Below are 20,435 nucleotides of genomic sequence, written 5' to 3'. Positions count from 1 at the left end.
GTCCTAAGGAAAAAATCAGTTCCTGCTGACAATACAGACTTTGGCCCTCTTTTTAGGTTGACATGGCCCCAAGCAGCCCAATGTTCTTTCTAAACTGCTCTTCAGTAGTGGAAAGATTGTTTGAACAGCACAGAACCAGGAACATTTATAGGCTACTAGGCATACTTTCCTCATCAACAGTTGCAAAACCATTTAGGTAAATTTAGTACAGACAGAACTGCTCAAAACTTCACACAACTGCCTCAACAGGTGGCACTCCCTGACATCAGTTTACAGCTGGATTCCTAAAATCTAGGATGTTAAAAGTCCATTTGTACTCACTGGAAAATGCTAATGAAAAATATGTGAAATTCGTGTTAGACACACACACACACACACACACAAACCAACAACAGAAGGAAACATTCTTATAGGTTTGGAAAAAAACCCATACACAACTATACTCATTCAGGGCAAATGCCCAAGCAAAAGCAAAATGTGCACTAGGTAGACAGCAGCATGTGTCTACCACTTTCCCACCATTGCAACATTATCAGTGCAGCTCACCAGGGGGAGTGAAGAGTGGGAAATGACTACCCCAGCAATGTTCTAAACAAAGCCATACAACACTGAAGAATTAAATCAGTAAAAATTGTTTTACTCCTGATGCTACTGTTAAAACTTGCTGAAACAGGAAGACATTTGAATCTGCTAGCTTATGAATGGTTCATTATTCTTTTGTGTCCATGGATGGCCCTCTTTCAATTTAAATAACTGGAAGAGACTAGCAAATGTGACTCTGCTGAAAGCAATGTATACTTTATTACAGCTTTCACAATGGTAAATGATATTGCTAAGGTGGAGATGCACTTTTCATTCTAATCATCCTCATTCCACTGAATGTGAGGCTCAACACAGTATCTTTGTTTTGTTAAACATATGTAGGATGTGCAACAACTTAATCGCTATAGACACCTTAACACAGAGACATTGAACTTCTTGAAAATTGTGCCCTTGATCTCTCAGTGTTAATATGAGTTCTTAACTTTTAATAAATGAAAAGCAAACAAGATTCACCAAAACTTGTATAACCCCAGGAATAAACCATTGACAAATCAAAGGAGAATCATTCATTGAGATGTGATTTTCAGATTATGCAAACCACTGTTGTCAATCAGAGATTCCACCTTTGTTCAAAATTTGTCTACTGACTAATTCCCTTTTGGATAAGAATTATTAGGTAGGTTGAAATTTCTGTATCAAAAAAAGAAAGTGGGGGTAATGAGGCATATCATATAAGTAACTATAGCAACTGTCACTCTGTTTCTGTGACAAAAGCATGTTCTGCTTCTGTTATATCTAAAAATACATCTTGGAATTTATCACAGATGCTTCTTCCAAGAAGGAAAGTTCCTCTACAGACACAGTATCTTCAGTATCTGTTACAAGCTGACCTTTTGTTTCCAAACATCCCACTCTGGGGGGTGGGGCGGGGGAGGGCGTGAGAGGAGAGCTCTGGTTAAATTTCTTGTTGTGTTGGCCTCAGGATAACAAAGGTTGGCAGGGACATGAACACAAACTGGATGCAACTGCCAAAACTGCATCAAAGTAAACTGAGGTTATACAGTGGCACAGATATAAACTTCTATAGCATACGCCTGGCAAGACAGTCCCATATTTCTGGGCTTGCTTCCAAGATACAGCCAAGTCACCCCACCAAGAAGGGCTGCTGCAGGAAAATAAGGAAAGCCTAAAAACACTAGTGCTTGAATTGAAAGTGTGTGTGGGAAGACATACGGGTTAATGACACTCCCTACAGATGCAGGGAAGGTGAACAGTGATCCATGGCCTCATAAGGTTTAAGGCCAAAAAGAACTAAGACCGGTGCTTCTCAAAGTGTGAATCAGGAGCCCAAAGTTTTAGTGTGGTTGCCAGGACTGGCATTCAACCCCAGCCAGTCTAAGCCCAAACCCAAAACCAAGCCCCACCCCCAGGTAACAGGCCCTCCCCAGCCAGGGATGAAGCTCTTTAGCTTTGCCTCCCCCCTTGCAGAGTTGTGAGGCTCAGGTTTTGGCTGTGCTACCTGGAGCAGCAGGCCTCTGGCAGGCTCAGACTTTGGTCCCTCTGCCCTCCTGAGCCACACTTGGGGTTTTATGTCAGAATTTTTGTTGTCAGAAATGGGTCACAGTGCAATTACATTTGAGAATCTCTGCACTCGATCTACGCCTGACCTGCAGTATAACACAGCCATTAAATTTCCCCAAAGAGTCCCTATACAGGTACTTGGTCCTGTGGTGAGGGCAGGGGACTGCACTTGATGACCTCTCAGGGTCCCTTCCAGTTCTAGTGTTCTATGATTCTATGCTATTGAGCCCTATGACTAGTCAGATTACACAGCTGTGAGCCACAGGCTGAGAACAGGAAAGATTCAAGGTGCCACCAAAACCTGAAGCCCCCGTAGTGGCAGGGAACTGATTATGTGAGATAAGCCCAGATGATCCCAGCTCCAATCTATTGTGGAGAAGAAGCTTTTTCCAGCTCCTGGTGGGAGAGAGGGAACTTCTCCATGCAGTAGTCGGTTAGGGGCCTTCAAAACAGCATTGCTGCACCATGCAAGAGAATGTGGAAGTTAATGTGGAATGGAGTTGAAGCCCCACATCTGTGCCTGTCAGACCCTTCCCCAGATTTAGATACATGTTTCGGACCGATATCAATCACTGCAGCGGGCCCAGCCAAGAGCCTCACAGGTTCATGCCCCCAGTTGAGTCTCAGGGAAGCTGAGACTCAAATCCAAACTTCCCCTTTGGGCTCCCTCTTTAAAGCACAAAATGTAATGCCACATTCTGCAAGTCCACGCACTTGCCAAGGGATACATCACTTCTGCTGGGAGCACCACCCTTGGCTGGGGATCGGGGGACAGCAAGCTTCCAAAGGCTACCCTGGGAATAACTGCTAATAGAACCCCACCCTTGGCTTGATTTCTCCTTGGCTGATAATAAAATGTAAGCTAGTGGAATGATTCAATAGAAAAAAAATTGAAGCCAGCAAGGGCCCACCCTGGCTAAACATCTATAATGGGTGTTATGGGCTACGTCTACACGTGCCCCAAACTTCGAAATGGCCACGCAAAAGGCCATTTCGAAGTTTACTTATGAAGTGCTGAAATGCATATTCAGCGCTTCATTAGCATGCGGGCGGCTGCGGCATTTCGAAATTGACGCGCCTCGCCGCCGTGTGTCTCGTCCAGACGGGGCTCCTTTTCGAAAGGACCCCACCTACCTCGAAGTCCCCTTATTCCCATGAGCTGATGGGAATAAGGGGACTTCGAAGTAGGCGGCATCCTTTCGAAAAGGAGCCCCGTCTGGACGAGACGCGCGGCGGCAAGGTGTGTCAATTTCGAAGTGCCGCGGCTGCCCGCATGCTAATGAAGCACTGAATATGCATTTCAGCGCTTCATTAGTAAACTTCGAAATGGCCATTTGCGTGGCCATTTCGAAGTTTGGAGCACGGGTAGACATGGCCATGGAGGTGCTCAGCTTCTGGCTGTAAAATCTCTGATTCTATGAATCCCTGTTGGTTAATGTTTCCCACAAGAAAGTAAAATACAACAAACCCTCAATATCGCAGACCCCAATTAACCAGACTTTGGTAATAACAGATGTCCGTTATCCTACCCCTAAAGAAAATAGGATTGCTGCAGCTGCGGGATCCCTAACTGTGACTGGGATTGCTGCCACTGCCGGGTTCCCCCCGTGGTTGGGATCAGAGCCTGAGGAGCCCCCACACTCTGCCCTGAGCATGGGTGGCTCGGAGCCAGGACAAGCCACCGTGCTCACTGCAGAGCGTGGGCAGCTCAGAGCTGGAGGAGCCACTACTCTCTGAGTAAACCCTTGGATATAATGGACTTTCTGCTTTAACGGACACCCCTCCCCCCATTAGTCGGTCATATACAGGGTTTACCAAAAATTAATCAATAGACAGTAAACAATTCCCACCATTTGGGAGTTCAACCTACCCCACCCCCCGGCCAACAGCTCTGGGCAAAAAACAAGATCATCCCAAATTAGGGCATCATTCCAACAACTTCAAGGGGAGGGACGGGAACAGGGAGATTTTATGTTGTAAAGACCATGTCCAAGATGGAGAGGCAAGTTTTAACAAGATCTGGGGTGAGAGGCAGCAACAGCACGCCTTGCCCCATAGTAAATGCTGCTCCCAAAGTTATTCTCCCTCTTCTACTTCAGTATCTGGCTCCCCAGCTCCTATAAAACTTCCCTCAAGCACTTGTGCAAAGGAGGTAGGTAGGAGATTAGCTGGCTCCCCTTACTTCATAAGGACTACATGGCACCCATGCACCTTTCTCACCCAAGAACTGAGCCTAATATGTCTTGGTTAAAAAAGACTGAAGTGATAAGAATCAAAGCCTAGTACGACACACAGCAGGGTTTGTAGGCTGCATGATTGTTATGTGAAAGAAAAGAAAGGTTACTCACCGTAGTAACGGTGGTTCTTCGAGATGTGTCCCCGTGGGTGCTCCACATTAGGTGTCGGGCTTGCCCGGCGCCGCAGATCGGATCTTCCAAGCAGTTTCTGCCGGACTGCGCATGCACCGGCGCGCGCCACTCCCTTGCGCGCTCCTGGCTACGTGCGCGATCCGGTCCCCGCCAGTTCCTTGACCAACCGCCTCAGATGCTCCTGCAAAACACTAAACAGAGATCCGAAGCGGGGAGGATGGGCGGGTAGTGGAGCACCCACAGGGACACATCTCAAAGAACCACCGTTACTACGGTGAGTAACCTTTCTTTCTTCTTCGAGTGTCCCCGTGGGTGCTCCACATTAGGTGACTACCCAGCAGTAACCCAAGATAGGAGGTGGGTAATCGGATTATGTGCAGCTTGTCCCCGAGAGGACCGCTGTCGAGAGACGGGTATCCTCTTGGAATACCCTGTGAAGGGCGTAATGTTTGGCGAAGGTGTCGTAGGATGACCAGGTCGCCGCTCTGCAAATGTCTTTTAGCGCAACGCCCTTGAAAAAGGCTGTTGATGCCGCCACCGCCCTAGTGGAATGAGCCCTGGGCGTGGCCAGTAAAGGAGTCTTTTTGAGTTCGTAGCACATTTTTATGCAGGATACGATGTGCTTCGAGATTCTCTGCGAAGAGAGACCTTCTCCTTTCGATTTGGGAGCGAGAGAGACTAGGAGTCTATCCATTTTCCGGAAGGACTTGGTCCTGTCTATATAGAAGGCTAGCGCTCTCCTCACGTCCAGGAGGTGTAGGCGCGCCTCTTTGTTAGAGTTATGAGGCTTTGGATAAAACAAGGGTAAAACAATAGGTTCGTTAATGTGAAACTCAGAAGAAACTTTGGGAACAAAGGCTGGATGCAGCCGTATGGTTACCACCTCCTTGGAAAAAACAGTGCAGGGTGGCGTTGCCATAACTGCCGCAAGCTCGCTCACCCTGCGAGCTGACGTGATTGTGAGAAGAAAGGTCATCTTTATCGTAAGGAGGCGGAGGGAAACCGTGGCCAAAGGCTCGAACGGTGGTCGCATTAGCACATTAAGCACCAGGTCCAAGTTCCATGAAAGTGGAAGCGGTTTCCGAGGGGGGTATAGGTTTACCAACCCTTTGAGGAACCTGGTAACCATGGCATGGGCGAACACCGTGTGCCCTTCCTCTTCGTGTCTGAACACCGAAATGGTGGCAAGGTGGACCTTTAACAAGGATAGTGAGAGTCCTCCTCTCTTGAGGTCCAGTAAATACTCTAATATTACAGGTATAGGCACCGAAAGGGGGGCTAGCTGTTTGGTAGAACACCATGCCGTGAAGCGAGTCCATTTCTGCTTGTAGGTCTTCCTGGTGGAAGTCCTCCTGCTACTTTCTAGGACTTGTTGCACTTCCTCCGTACATGTGCTCTCTAGGGAGCTGAGCCATGGATTAAACACGCTTGTAGTCGCAGGCCTTGGGGGTGCGGATGCACTATGGACCCCTGGGCTTGCGTGAGCAGATCCGGCGCCACCGGAAGGGGCATCGGTGGACGGTCCCACATGCACAGGAGTAGGGGGAACCATTGCTGTCGATCCCACGTTGGGACTATCAGGATCATTCGGGCTCCTTCCCTCCTGGCTTTCTGCAAGACTTTGTGGATCAGCCCTGTGGGAGGAAAAGCGTAAAGCAGGGGGCCCCTCCACGAGATCACGAATGCGTCCCCCAGGGACCCCCGTCCCAGTCCTGCCCTGGAGCAGAATCGCGGGCACTTCTTGTTGTGTTGAGTGGCAAACAGGTCTATCTGGGGAAAACCCCATGCGTGAAAAATCGGTCGTAGCAGATCGGGATGGATCTGCCACTCATGCGTGAGTGCAAAACACCTGCTCAGCTGGTCTGCCTTCACATTGTGAGCGCCTGGTAAGTACGAGGCTTTTAAAATTATATTGTTGGCGATGCACCAGTTCCATAACTGGACTGCTTCTGCACATAAGGCACGGGACCGAGCTCCTCCTTGCTGATTTATATAAAACATGGTGGAGGTATTGTCTGTACTGATCCCGACTACTTTGCCTTGTATATGGTCTCGAAAGTGTCTGCAGGTGTTGAACACTGCTCTGAGCTCCAGTATATTTATGTGCAGTGACTGCTCCGTGGAGGACCACAGCCCTTGAGTCACCTCTTCGCCCATGTGTGCTCCCCACCCTATGAGGGAGGCATCTGTAGTAAGAAAAACCGATATTTGTGGTTGGTGGAAGGGTACCCCTGCTAGCAAGTTCTTGGGGTTTACCCACCATTGCAGGGATTTGCGCACCTCTGCTGTGGGCGACACCACCCTGTGAACGGTGTGTGCTGCCGGTTTGTATACGCTCGCCAGCCAGTGCTGCATGCTGCGCATGTGTAACCTGGCGTTCTGTACTACGAACATCGCCGCTGCCATGTGGCCCAGCAGCTGTAAGCATGTCAGGACCAGCACCGTAGGGCTGAAGGTGATGACCTGCACGAGGGAGCCGATGGCCCGAAAGCGAGTCTCTGGCAGATATACTCTCGCTGTAATAGAATTTATGCGTGCCCCTATGAACTCTATGTTCTGTGTGGGGTCTATCTTTGATTTTGCCAGATTGATAACCAGGCCGAGCGAAGAGAACATGCCTGCTGTGATGTGTATCATGCGTAGTACCTCCTCCTTCGAGGCCCCTTTGAGTAGGCAGTCGTCCAGATACGGGAATATAAATACCCCCTGTCTGTGCAGGTAGGCTGACACCACTGCCAAGGTCTTGGTGAAGACTCTGGGGGCCGAGGAGAGGCCAAACGGTAGGACCTTGTATTGAAAATGTTCTTTGCCTACCATGAACCGGAGGAATCGTTGGTGAGCCGGATGGATAGTTACGTGAAAATACGTGTCTTGTAAGTTGAGGGCTGAGAACCAATCTCCATCGTCCAGTGCCGTAAGGATGGAGGCGATTGTGATCATCCGAAAGCGTTGCTTGCGCAGGTACTGGTTGAGGCCTCGAAGATCTAAGATGGGCCTCCAGCCTCCTGTCTGCTTCTCCGTGAGGAAGTACCTCGAGTAGAACCCTTTCCCTTGCAGTTGCCCCGGCACTCTTTCCACTGCCCCTATGAGCATGAGATGGTCTACCTCCTGCTTGAGCCTCGCTACGTGGGAGGCCTCCTGGAGGTGGGGCCTGGGTGGAGGTCGTGGCGGCGGGAGCGACTGGAAGGGGATGGCTTACCCCGTGGCTATGATCTCCAGCAACCATTTGTCTGTGGTGATCCTTTGCCACTGGTCGTAGAATGGTCGGAGGCGATGGTGGAATAACCGCTTCGGATGACCTTGTGCGATGGTAATGATGGCGCAGCCCTGGATCTGTGTGTCAAACTTGTGGCCTTTGGCCCTGCCCCGAGGACGCACAGCTCTGTTGGGAATGTCGCCTGGGAATTCTGTACTGCTGGTGCTGTTGATGTCGCCCTTGCTCGTAACCTCTGTGGTACTGGGGACGCTGTTGCTGGTACTGGTACCGTCTTTGTTGAGGGTAGTACTTTTTCTTTCTGTATGGAGGGGTGTAAATCCCCAGGGTCCTAAGTGTGGCTCTTGAATCTTTACTGGAATGAAGGACCGAGTCAGTTGATTCAGCAAACAGCTTCTGCGAGTCGAAGGGAAGATCGACTATCTTTGCCTGCAGATCCCTCGGTATACCCGAAGTCTGGAGCCAGGACTCCCTTCGCATCACCACTGCCGTAGCTGTGGAGCATGCTGCTGTGTCCGCAACATCCAGGGCGATCTGAACTCCCGTCCTTGAGGCCGCGTAGTCTTCTTGCACGATGGCCTTGAGCACCGGTTTCTTGTCCTCTGGAAGCGAGTCCATGAGGGAGGTTAACCTAGTGTAGTTGTCGAAATTATGGTTCGCTAAATGCGCTGCGTAATTTGCCATTCGCAACAGTAGAGTGGAGGAGGAGTAGACCTTTCTGCCGAACAGTTCTAGCTTCTTGGCATCTTTGTCTGTTCCCCCTGTCTTGAATTGAGATGTCTTTGATCTTTGTTGCGACGATTCCACCACCAAGGAATTTGGTTGTGGGTGGCTGAACAGGAACTCCATGCCCTTCGCCGGCACGAAGTATTTCTTATCCGCTCTCTTGTGGACAGACGGAATAGTCACAGGGGTCTGCCATATCATAGTGGCGGACTCCAAGATTGCTTCATCAAGTGGTAATGCTATTTTGGAGGAGGCCGGAGGTCTCAGATTTTTGAGGAGCTTATGGTGTTTCTCTTGCACCTCTGCTGTCTGGATGCCTTGCGTGAAGGCCACCCTCTTAAACAGCTCTTGAAACTGTTTGAGATCGTCCGGAGGATGGACGTCCCCCGGGGCCGTAGCCTCGTCCGGGGAGGAGAGCGAGGAACCACTAGGGTACGCCTCTCTGGACCCTTCCGGTTCCTGTTGGTGATGGTACATCTGCTCGCTGGAAGCTTGCAAGGGAAAATCTCGGGGTTCCATAACCAGTTCCCCCTGAGATACTTGAGTCTCTGTCCCCGTTCGCGATTGCCCTCGGGGATACGGGACCGTCTGTGGTGATCTTTCCCTGGTAGATTGCCGGTGGTGTCTATGCCCCGCGTGATAGGGGCGACCATGGCAGCATGGGCACTACTCTTGGGAAGGTGACCTGGACCACTCCCTTGGTGCATACCCTCTGCGTCTGGGGGAGTGAGATCGTCGAGGGACCTGGGACACTGGAGAGAGCGATTTGTGATAGTACTCCAGCGGCTCAAACCCCAGGAAGGGTGAAGGTGGTCCCAGCCAGGGTGAGGCTGGTTGTAAAAATGGAGATGGGGGCTCCGGGTAGGCTAGGGGGGACCCCTGCCTTCTGGTTGGAGTCTGCAGCATAAGCGGAGGGCTGAGAGAAAGCAACTCTGCAGCCCTGTCTGGAGAGGGGCTGCGGTGCCTTGTTTTGTGTGCAGCCTTCCCCCTCCCTTGAGGGGGTAGCTCCGCCCCCTGACGTGTAGGGGATCTCAGCCCCGTCCGCGCTGTGCTCAGCACGCTCATGGGCGGTGCCGCACGGGTGGTATCCTCCGGTGCCTGCAGGCTGCGTGCCTGCGCGCTCTGCACCGCCGGCTCCCCGGGGGTCGGTGCCACTGCTTGCGGTGCCGCCGGTACCGGCGCTTGTTTAGCCGCCGCCCTGCCTGCGGTGCGGGGCAGCTGTTTGATTATCGGAGGCTGAGCCGCCTCCACGTGGCTCTCCGTGCCGCCGCCCATCAGCTGTTGCTGCGGCTGGGGGCTGTGCACTCCTCCCATCCCACTCGCTGTTGCTGCCGGCAGGGATCAGGCTGGGGAGACTTTCCTCCGTTTTTGCGCTGATGGGGTGAGGGAGGCAGCTTTCCTTTTATGGGCCCTGGAGGGTCCCTCCTGCTGCGGCCGCTCCGGCACATCTGGCTGGAGGGCCTTGTCGAAGAGCAGCATTTTAAGCCACATCTCCCTGTCCTTCCTTGCTCTGGCTGTTAATTTTGCACAGAAGGAGCATTTCTGCGTGACATGGGACTCCCCCAGGCACCTTATGCAGTGACTGTGCCCATCGGACGCTGGCATTGCCTCTCGGCAGGACTCACATTTCTTGAATCCTGAAGAGGACATTGTTGGTGAGTCTTTCAGTTGTTAATGGGGCACTTAGCACCTTCTCTGTGCTGTTTTCCCCCTCTCCGATAGCCTGCCACGGCAGGAGGGCTAATGGCCCTAGGCTCCTGGCCTCCGGTGCGCCGCTTGTTACTAGGACTGGACTGAATGCCGTCCCGCTTGTTGTTTCTTTTTTTTTTTTTTTGAAAATAACAACTGGCTAACTTAACAGTAGCCTAAGAACTTGAAAACTTTAAAGAAAAACAGTTAAAACCATTGAATACGCTAACTTGGCCGTAGACTAGTCGGATTCCGTCTGCAGCCGACGGCGGTTAAGAGGAACTGGCGGGGACCGGATCGCGCACGTGGCCAGGAGCGCGCAAGGGAGCGGCACGCACCGGCGCATGCGCGGTCCGGCAGAAACTGCTTGGAAGATCCGATCTGCGGCGCCGGGCGAGCCCTACACCTAATGTGGAGCACCCATGGGGACACTCGAAGAAGAAGTATAAGGTATTCAGTGTTTAAGAAAAAGAGACTTTGCAGATAAGTTAACATGGAGTAAGGGAATGCAGCAATACCAACCATGGCTGACTCTGGATCGCTGGTAAGCAAACTGAAAAAGTGCTGTAGTTTATGCTGCATTAGAAAAAGATCTGACATTCATGCCACAAAGGAACAGTGCAACAGCAAACCAGAGATTAGAGACAAGGACAATATTGGACTTCCAAGAAGTACAAGCAAAATGTAACTGCTACTGCAAAATTACTGCCTATGTATAGCTCCACTGCAATAAAAGGTCAGGTCCATACTACCAGTGTTCATTATTATGGATAGCTGGGATCCTATATGAGTCAGGCTGGGGAAAAAATCCTTATCTGACCTAAACTGACCTCTGATCCATACAAAACAGCTGTGATCTCTTTCTTACTATAAATGATTTACATCTTAAAGTTGACATGGGTCACAACTGAACCTCCATGAAATTCCAGTGGCAGTAGGATAGAGAGTTTAATTTATGTCCTGGTCTTGAAACCCACCTCTACCCAGAGTAAAGTCAGATGATATTTTGGGGTCCTACAAGTTTTCCATACCATTAGATACGAACTACTCCCCATCTTAACTCTAGGTTAGACACTGATCCCACTTCCCGAGGTGGCCCATTGCTAATCAGAAGTGGTGAATTATGAAGCAGAGGCCATAAAATTGCATTATTTACAATAAAGAAGTCACTCCTACAGAGAGAAAAGTCTCCCACCCCATTAAATATTCTTTTGTTTGCCATACTAGGACCTCTCCTGCTGCCACTGAGATCAACAGGCAGTTTGCCCTGGACTTTATTGGTGACAAGATTAGGTCCTTTGAGTCATTATCCACCATTCTGAGCTTCAGCAAGGTTGAGGGAATCAATCCCAAATATGTAGAGCTCTCTAATTAGTTTTACATATGTACACAAGAGTCAACAGTACTGCTGGAACAGCAGAATACCCTATTAGCAATACCCCTGCTCCCTTTAAAACTTTGCACAAATAGCTGCTGACTAATAGATTCCTGAAGAGAATCTCACACATTACACCTTGCTAAACATGCCACGTGGGATCAGCTGCAGCCCCATGCTCTCCAATAGCCAGCACCTGTTCCCTTTTCTCAAGGCATCAGTTTTACCTAGTTATCGGGCTACAAATGCTCAGTCAAATACCTTGTGTTCTTCCTTCATCACCTGTTCAATAAGCTCAGATTTCACTGGTGGTTTAGAGTACTGGCCCGAAAGGAGGCCATGTCCTAATTTAGTCCTGTAGGTAGAAGGGGAAGAAAAAAAAAACAGAAAGACAAAGATTTTCCTGCAGGTTTGGAGAAAAGAGACTGACAGCAACAAACACCTTGAAATCTCTTTACTGTCTACAATTAGCTAGGCTGGAACATATATCTACCAAGCCTCCTCCCCGGTCCTTCTCCCCAGCCCATCAAGATGCTCTCTGTTTACAGCTTGTTTGCCCTGGCATCCTTGAGGCTACATTACTCAGAGTCTATTTGGCTCAATATGCTTAATAATAGGAACCTGGCACTTACATCTGCGTGTTGAAATCTTGTGTTGGATCTAGAGGGGAGTAGTCGAATATTCTCGGAAGGTTTCCCACATACCTGGGCAGTGAGAATAAAGGATAAATGGTCAAAGATTACATGTGGCTTTCTATGGGTCCTATACTAAAATGCCTGGATACTCTACCAGGTTGCACTGCAGTGATTCTTAAACAAGCTTCATCTCTAGGGAGGGTTCCATAGTGACAAGATTAGGTCACTGCCATAATGGAAATAAACAATCCCCACTGCTTATTTCTGTAATTCACATGTGCACAATACTAAAAACAAGTGAAAACTTACATTTTGCTTTAGAAGCTCCTAACCAGAGGGAAAAGATGGATTAATGATTAGGGTATTCAGCTGGGATTTGGAGACCTGGGTTCCATTCCCTGCTCTGCCACTGACATCCCACATGACCTTCAGAGAGTCACTTAGTCTTTGTATCTCAGCTACGTCTAGATTACAGGGATTTGTCAACAGAGGTTTTTGTCAGAAGACAAATTTCGACAAAACTCCTGTTGACAGACCATGGCCAAACACTCAAGCAGTTCTCAAGAGTGACCCACTCTGTCGACAGAGAGTGGCCAGACTGCTCAGATGCATTATCAGCAAAATGTCCAATTAGGAGCAGAGTAGACAGGGCTGCCCGGTGTCCTGGAAGCCTTGTCTGTCAACAAAGAGCCCCTTGGAATATCCAGACCAGTCTTCCGTCAACAGAGGCATTATTCCTCGTGGAGAGTAGGGTACAGCTGTTAACAAAAGTGCTGCATTCTGTCAATTCTCCTGACAGAGAGCGACCACACAGCCTGAGCACACTATCGGTAAAACAGCTACCCAGAACCATGTCAGCCAGGGTCGCATGTCACCAGTTCTTTCTGAGAGCCTGTGCCAGAGCCCTGCAGAGATGTGCACTTAAAGGGACCCATCCAGACAGCTGTTCCCTGCCCCTGCTGTGGGCTCACCTACCCCTGCAAGGGACAGCAGAGCTCTCACAGTGCCTGTTGTGATTGCCCTTCATTTGTGGGTGACACTGATGGTCTCTGGGTACCACGCTGCTGAAGCTGCCCCTGGGCTTATGATGGTCCCACAAAGACATGCTGTGCCTTGTGTTGAACTTTCTGGCAGCTGCCTTCCTATTCCTCAGTGAGGTCGACCCCAATGTCACATTTGGGACCGTTGTTCTGGCTGCAGGAGTTACACACCTGTGTGTGTGAGCGTGCGTGCACGCACGCATATACACACACACACACAGGTGCACAGGTGGCTCTGGGGCACCACACCAATTCGGTCTGGTGGGACCCGCTGGTCATGGAGCAGTGGAATGACCAGCAGTGGCTCCAAAAAACTTCCTCATGCAGAATACCACCTCCTTGGAGGTCTGTGCCTGGCTAGCCCCTGCCCTCCAGAGACATGACACCCAGCTGCGGCCATTGAGAAGCAGGCTGCAATCACCCTCTGGCAGCTCGCCACCCTCGACAGCTCCTGGTTGGTGGACAACCAGTTTGGCATGGGGAAGACCACTGTCAGGGCCCTCCTTGTGGAGGTAGCACACCTTGGGCTGCAGTCCCTGCATGGGACAGGGAGTTACCCTAAAGGGAGACTCTTGAGAAGTGGGGCTGGGGGTGTGAGGGGTAAAAAGAGGAGTGGAGGGAAGCCGAGTCCCCAGGTGATCGTGTCTGTCCCACCCTCATACAGCTCTGCTGCTGGGAGGAGTGGCCTCATGGGGGGCGGGGTATTCCCAGAGATCTCAGGGGGGAGCAGAAGGGAATGGGCTGGGGACCCCCAAAGGGCTCAGGTACTCCCTCCCTCAGTCTATGTCATGTGTTTGGTCACCTCCCTCTGCAGGTTGTCAGGGCTGTCAACTAGATCCTGCTGCAGAGGGTCATCCACCCAGGAGACTGTGACCAGGTCATGGCTGGATTCGCTGCCCTGGGGTTCCCAAACTGCATTGGAGCCATCAATGGGACCCACATACCAATCCATGCACCAGAGCATTGTGTGCCCAAGTTCATCAACCAGAAGGGCTACTTTGCAGTGGTGCTGTGGGCCCTGGCTGACCATCATGGACAGTTCACGGATATTTCCATTGGGTGGTTGGGCAGGGTGCACAACGCCCGTGTGTTCTGCAATAGCTGCCTGTGCTGGAAGCCAGAGGTGGGCATATTCATCCCCTGCCGCGAACTGGCATTTGGAGACATGCAGATGCCAATCTGCATCATGGGGGACAAGGCCTACCCCCGCATGCTGTGGCTGATGAAGCCACACACCAGACAGCTGGACCCTAGCAGGGAACAATTCAATGACAGCCTCAACTGCACCAGGATGCAATCTGAGTGTGCCGTCAGCCACCTCAAGGTATGGTTCTGGTGCCTGCTGATCTCCCTCAGTGTGGAGGAACACAACATCCCCAATGTTGTTGGGCTTGTTGTATCCTGTACAAAATTGTGGAGGAGAAGGGGGAGGCCTTCCTCCTGGGGTGCGGAGCAGATGCCATTCGCAAGGGGCATGCCTATGAGTAGTTGAGAACAGGCGCCATCCCCCAGGCCCATCAGGATGGGGTGCAGATCTGGGAGGCCCTGAGGGAGAGCTTCTGCCAAGGACCCCAGTAATCCTCCCCAGGGACACCCCAGTGCAGGCTTTGGGCCCACAGCCTTGGCCCATCCCCACCACGGCCCCTCCCTTTGCCCCTTCACCCCTCCCTAACTCCTGCACAATAAAGGCAGACACTCACGTGGTGAACAACAACTGGCTTTATTGTGCAAACTATGTAAAAAGTGAGGTGAAAGATATAACTAGGTTAACGTGAAAACTATTTACAAGTTTTTTTGTGTGGAGGGGCTGTGGCTGGGACTGTGGAGTGGTGGGGGGGCCTTGCAACTTGGACATGGCTTGGGATTGGGGTGGAGGGCCACGAACCCAAGTGGGAGCAGAACCCTAAGCAGTGTCAGCCTCAGGATCCCCTCCTGCTGCATATTCAGGGCTCCAATTGGGGCTGGCTTGGGGCTAGGACCAGGGGAAGGTACAGACAAGGAAGGGTTGTGGTAGGATCTGGGTTGGGAGTGGGGTTTGGGGGGGCCTGGTGGGAAGGTGGAGCTTGAGGGACAACGGGTGGGAGCATGGCCATCACCTGGGGAGCAGGCAGGGGGTCCAAGGCACCTTGTGGAGGGCAGGCGGGTATAGGACAGAGGGCAGCAGTGGGCAGCTTGGTCAGTATGTCCCACCAGATGCTGGTGACAGAGTCGTAGTGGGACATTAATTGGTCCGATGCCCACAACAGCCTCTCCACATCCTCCTGCACATGGTACACAAGGGTCATCTGAATGTCCTTGAGACAGTGATGTGCTGCCATCTTACGTCCTCATGGACCCTCCATCTCCTCCTGTGGCTCTGGGGATGATCCAGTGGCATGGCTGGTGTGGCCCAGCCCTCAGATGGTGGGATCCAGATGTATGGAACATGAGGAGGGAGAGACAGTGAGTCATTCATACAATGCAAACTCTGAGGCTGTGCCCCTGACTCTGAGCACCAACCAATACCCCCCTGGGCCAAAGGATGGGGATGTCCAGGAGCAAAGTCATATGTGGCCTGCGCAGTGGTCTCTGCCACAGGGACTTGGAGGTGCCTCCTAGACCATGCTGATTGTTGTGCCCCCACCTCCAGTTGATGGACCAATGGCTATGGGGGGTATCCAGCCACGGAGGGGTCCCCTCATGGGTGGCAGGTGAGCTGGGAGCAGCCTGGCCCTCCCCAGGAACCATTCACACACCTGCATCTTGCAGTTCTGCCTGCAGGAGCAGCTGCTGCCTCATGCATGCAGGCATGCCTGTGTGCTGCACTCCTCGGAGTGTCTGGGGTCAGGCCAGTGCCCTTATGGCTAGCCTGCTTCCTGACATGGTAGACGCTGGGAGGCCCTCCCCCCCGCCCTCGGAGCCTGATGCTCATCCAGCGTCCCATGAGTCTGGCAGCACCCTGGGGCTGTCTGCGGGTGGGGGTGATGCACACTACTGCTGCACAAGGTTCCATGTGCTGAGGCCAGAGCACAGGGCCCCGCATGAACTGGCTGAGTGACACTCACAGCCCACCCAGTCTATGCCCACCTCCCACACCTTGGGGTGTGTGACACATGGGGCACTCACCAGAGGGACCCTCGCTAAGCTCAGAGGAGGGCCAGGAGGCGGCCTAGCTGCCGGGGACCGGGTCCAAGGCTGCTGGATTCTGAATTGGGACCCTGGTGTTGCCCCTCCAGTGGCTGGTCCTCCTTGTCAGGCTCCTGGTCCACCGTGGGAGCCTCAAGTCCAGGCTCAGGCCAGGAGGTGATATGTTTTCCCACACCCACCCAGGATGCAGTGGAGCGTGATGTAATATGGGCAGGATGGGGGTTCTGCCCACAAGCATCCCACTATGACCTCGGCTCACACATACCCCTGCCACAACTCCTTCACTTTTGTCCTTACTTGTTCCAGAGTGTGGTGGGGGTGGCCCCATTCCACCAGGCCCTCTGCCATGTGGCTATAGATGTTCACAATCCTGCAGCAAGCTCTGGGGTCCTGGAGGGTTTCTTCCTCTGTCCAAAGATCCAAAATGGCCTGTACCTCAGCCCCGCTCCAGAAGAGGGCCCACCTCTTGGTGTCCCAGGGTGGATCCTGGGACCCCTGAAGCTGCTCCCTTTGAGGGCCCAGGGTGGCCTAGGGCTGCCTGGTGTCCTGACATATGTCTTCTGTGAGGAGAAGGTGCAGCCATGAGGGTGGGGAGATGGGAGGTACAGTGTGCTGTGCAGCTGCTCCCATGCTCTCAGCTTCCTGCCACAGGGTTCCCTAGGCTCCTGGCAGCTCGAAGAAGGGCCAGAAGCAGGAACCATAGAGCTCTGATTGCTGTGGACAGAGTGATCACCGGGGCACCTGTGTGGCATGCTAGAGGCCTTTACTGTCGACAGAAGGCCCCCACAGGCTGTCCAGACCTGTCTTTTTTCAACAAATCTCTCTCAACAGAGGAATTCTTCCTCATGGCAAATGGGGTACAGCTGTCGAAAAACTGCTTCATTATGTAGACTTACTATCAACAGAATGAGCTTCGCAATCTGGCCACTCCCTGGGGTTTTTTAGACAAAACAGTCATTTTGTTGACAAAACCCTGCAGTCTAGACATAGCCTAAGAGTACTTCATGGATGTTCGCTCATTTAGCCTTACAACATCTTTATGAGTTGAGTAATCTCTATCAGACAATAAGCAATTTGCCCAAGTACACAGTCAGGATTAGAACAACAGGTTGAACCTCTCCAGTCCAGCACTCTTTGGACTGGCAACATCCAAGGTCCAGAGTGATTTTTTGTTAACCAGATGTTCACTTGTCATACGTGTAGCCAAGTTTTCTATGGTCTTATAAAGTTTGTGTGCAGCCATCACTCGTGGTTCTCAGTGTTCTGTACTATTATTTAGCTCTAATTTACCCTAAATGAACGGGAAGCAGATGAAGTGTTGGTAATGCTGCTAGACAATGTTGGCCTCCTGTGGTTCAGCAAAATCTCTGGTCCAGCACCAGTCAAGCCCCAAGGGTGCTGCAGTAGAGAGGTTCAACCTGTAACTGAGTTCCTGGCTCTGAATATATGCTATATAAATGGTAAGGTTTGCAGCCTGAAGAAAAGTTTCTGATGCCCGGTTTTGTAAGAGAGACTAATTTGTGTCTTCTCAACAGGAACTGAGGAGTATGTTAGTCAATTTTTCGATTCAACTCCATACAGAGCTTGGCATCAGTTTACATCAGCATACCACAAATATCTGCCAGATAGGTAGGGCCACATTGAAAGAAAATGTCCATGTTATGCCTGCTATATCTTCTGTTATTAAAAATATTCACCATGTCAGTGATGCCAAACACTCCAGACAGAGCCAAAAATCATGCTGCTGAAAGCAGCCACAGAAAGGCATAAGGATCCTGTAGTGAAGGAATTAATGAATCTGCAGACATCATGCCTTACAGTGGAGTAACTAAACAAAAACAAAAATTCAGCATTCCCCCACGTTCTTCTTCAGAAGGCAAGTACTACATGAATATCTAGGAAGATGCCCAAGATTTCAGAGTGTCATGTTCAAAGTATAAACTACTCCAGTGGGAGATAAGGAAACACTGAATTTTACCATGAATTATGAACAATTCACCATCAACAACTATAAACAGCTGTTCACCTAGGAGTACTGAGTGTTCAACTTTGACTGTCAAGAAAACCTTTGAAATGGAAAATAAGAAAGAGAAATGCCCACAATAAAGCTGAGAACAGCAGCTTTTGTTTCTCACTCAGTAGAAAATCCATTTGCAAAGCTGAATATTTTAAGAAACAAATTTGGCTGGTAACATGCATATCTGTCTCTTAAGTCTTGTCTGCACACAAAAATTGTACAAGTTTAACTACTGGCTTAGTTTTACTTGTACAACATCTCTATTGTGGACACAGTTATATTGGTGTATATGTGCTTACATTTGTACAACTTGTTCCCATGCAGGAAAGGGAATAAGTTATACCCATATAATAGACTTCTATACTGATATAACTGCCTTCATGCTTGAGGTTGTACTGAAATAACTATAGTGGGCAAACAAAAAAAAAATCACATGCCTGATACAGTTATGCTGATGTAGCTCTAGAGGAAGGATGGTCCTGTGTTTAAGACACTAGCATAGGATTTAGGTTTAGTTCCCTGCTTTGCCACAAACTTCCTCTGTGATCTTGAGCAAGCCACTTAGCTTCAGGCAGACCCTGTGCCTAAATTCTCAATCTGTAAAATGGGGATAACAGCACTTCCTTACCTCAGAAAGGTGTTGAGAACACAACTACATTCAGGATGGTAAAAAACACTTCAAAACTATGAGGATGAGGGTCATACAAGTGCCAAAGATAAAGAGATGCCAGTACAGAAACTGTGCAGACCAGGCTGAAGTTTATGAGCTAGGAACCTGCCCCACATCAATGAAGTCGAATGGGATTTTGACTTCAAAAACATTAGGAATCCTGGACCTCCTCTCTAGTCAGAAAACACTCTGTCAAGCCAGTGAATTGGCTGCAAGACAATTGTTTGAAATAACAGTTACAAACTGAAATACTCTATGGTATATGTAAATAATAGATTTGGGACATTGGAGTCTGTGCAAAGCACTGCTGAGAGTTACTTACGCTCGCTGAAACTCTGGGATGCTGAAAATGGCCTGCATGACAGCACTGAGGTAACAGCTATTTCCCAAGTTCTTCATGCCAGTGTATCCTGGGCCATACATGGGCTTTAGCTTCATACCAGATTCCTGAATCACTTCCCACTCGGAAATTCTTGGTTTTATGTCGTTATCTCTTAGGCCGTTCTCTGTCTGAATGCAAAGGAATTTGTTTGTTTGTTTTCTTAATATATCTGCAATTATGATGCATTAATTATAAACCAGCACAACTGCCCATGTTGTAAAACAGAAGAACCCAACTCAAAATGGAAGGAAAAAAATTCTAACCCAAAGGAAGGAAGATCAGATTCAAAACCCAAGCACCTTCTCGCAATTGCAATTCATGGTCTAAGTACATGGAAGCACCTTTTCCACAAGATGCTGGTCCCAGTGAACTCAACTACCTGCTACTTAGGATATGTCTTCACTACACAGTAGATTGACACACTCAGGGTCACTGTTCTGGGGTTCAGTTTTGTGCACATGGTAGGGATGTGCAAAATCGACAGTTGACCCTTGTACTCTTCCATATTGCGAGGAGTAAGGGAGGTCGATGGGAGAGTTTCTGCCGTCGACCTCCCTCTGTGAGGACAGCCAGGTAAGTCGATTGTATTATAAGTCGATTCTATCCACGCATTTGCCATAGCTAAAATTGCATATCTACAACTGACTTTAATGACTAGTGTAGACCTGGCCTCAGTTGTAGCTAAAGGAATGCTCCTTTAGCTCAATAGAGTGAGACCTCAGTTAGTGGTGGGAAAGGTACTTCTCTTCAAAGCTCTGGTGCCTCTACATTTGCAGCCACCATTCATAACACCATTATTTATTATTATCAGCAGATCACCAGCAGGCCCAGTGACAGGGGAAAGAAGGGAGGGCAACTGCCCTAGGACCCAGCCATACAAAAAGGGTCCTGTACTCTAAGCTGCTACTGCCACTGCTACTAGGGCAGCAGCAGCGGGCTGTTTAAATCAGTGCCAGAATGCCAGACAGTGTACTCTGGGAAGCACTGAAGGGCTGGTGGAGGAATGCTAGCTCCAGACCTACTCCTTCCAACCAAGGTCCCATCCCTTTCAGGACCATGAAGCTGAGG

General features: G+C 50.2%; 1 protein-coding gene across 1 annotated transcript in view; it reads right to left on the bottom strand.

Annotated features, from left to right (window-relative positions):
- The window catches only part of USP13 (ubiquitin specific peptidase 13), a 109,525-nt gene that overhangs the window by 34,414 nt on the left and 54,676 nt on the right, over positions 1–20,435 (bottom strand). The window contains exons 8-10 of the mRNA XM_075004700.1: positions 19,308–19,495; positions 12,130–12,201; positions 11,759–11,852 (exon numbers count right to left, since the gene is read on the bottom strand). Coding sequence (XP_074860801.1) covers positions 11,759–11,852; positions 12,130–12,201; positions 19,308–19,495 — 354 coding nt within the window. The remainder of the gene's footprint in view (positions 1–11,758; positions 11,853–12,129; positions 12,202–19,307; positions 19,496–20,435) is intronic.

Source organism: Carettochelys insculpta, chromosome 10, assembly GCF_033958435.1.
Source record: "Carettochelys insculpta isolate YL-2023 chromosome 10, ASM3395843v1, whole genome shotgun sequence".
Lineage (NCBI taxonomy): Eukaryota > Metazoa > Chordata > Testudines > Carettochelyidae > Carettochelys > Carettochelys insculpta.
Note: the sequence above shows the minus strand (reverse complement) of the source record. Positions and strands in the feature narration are given on the sequence as shown.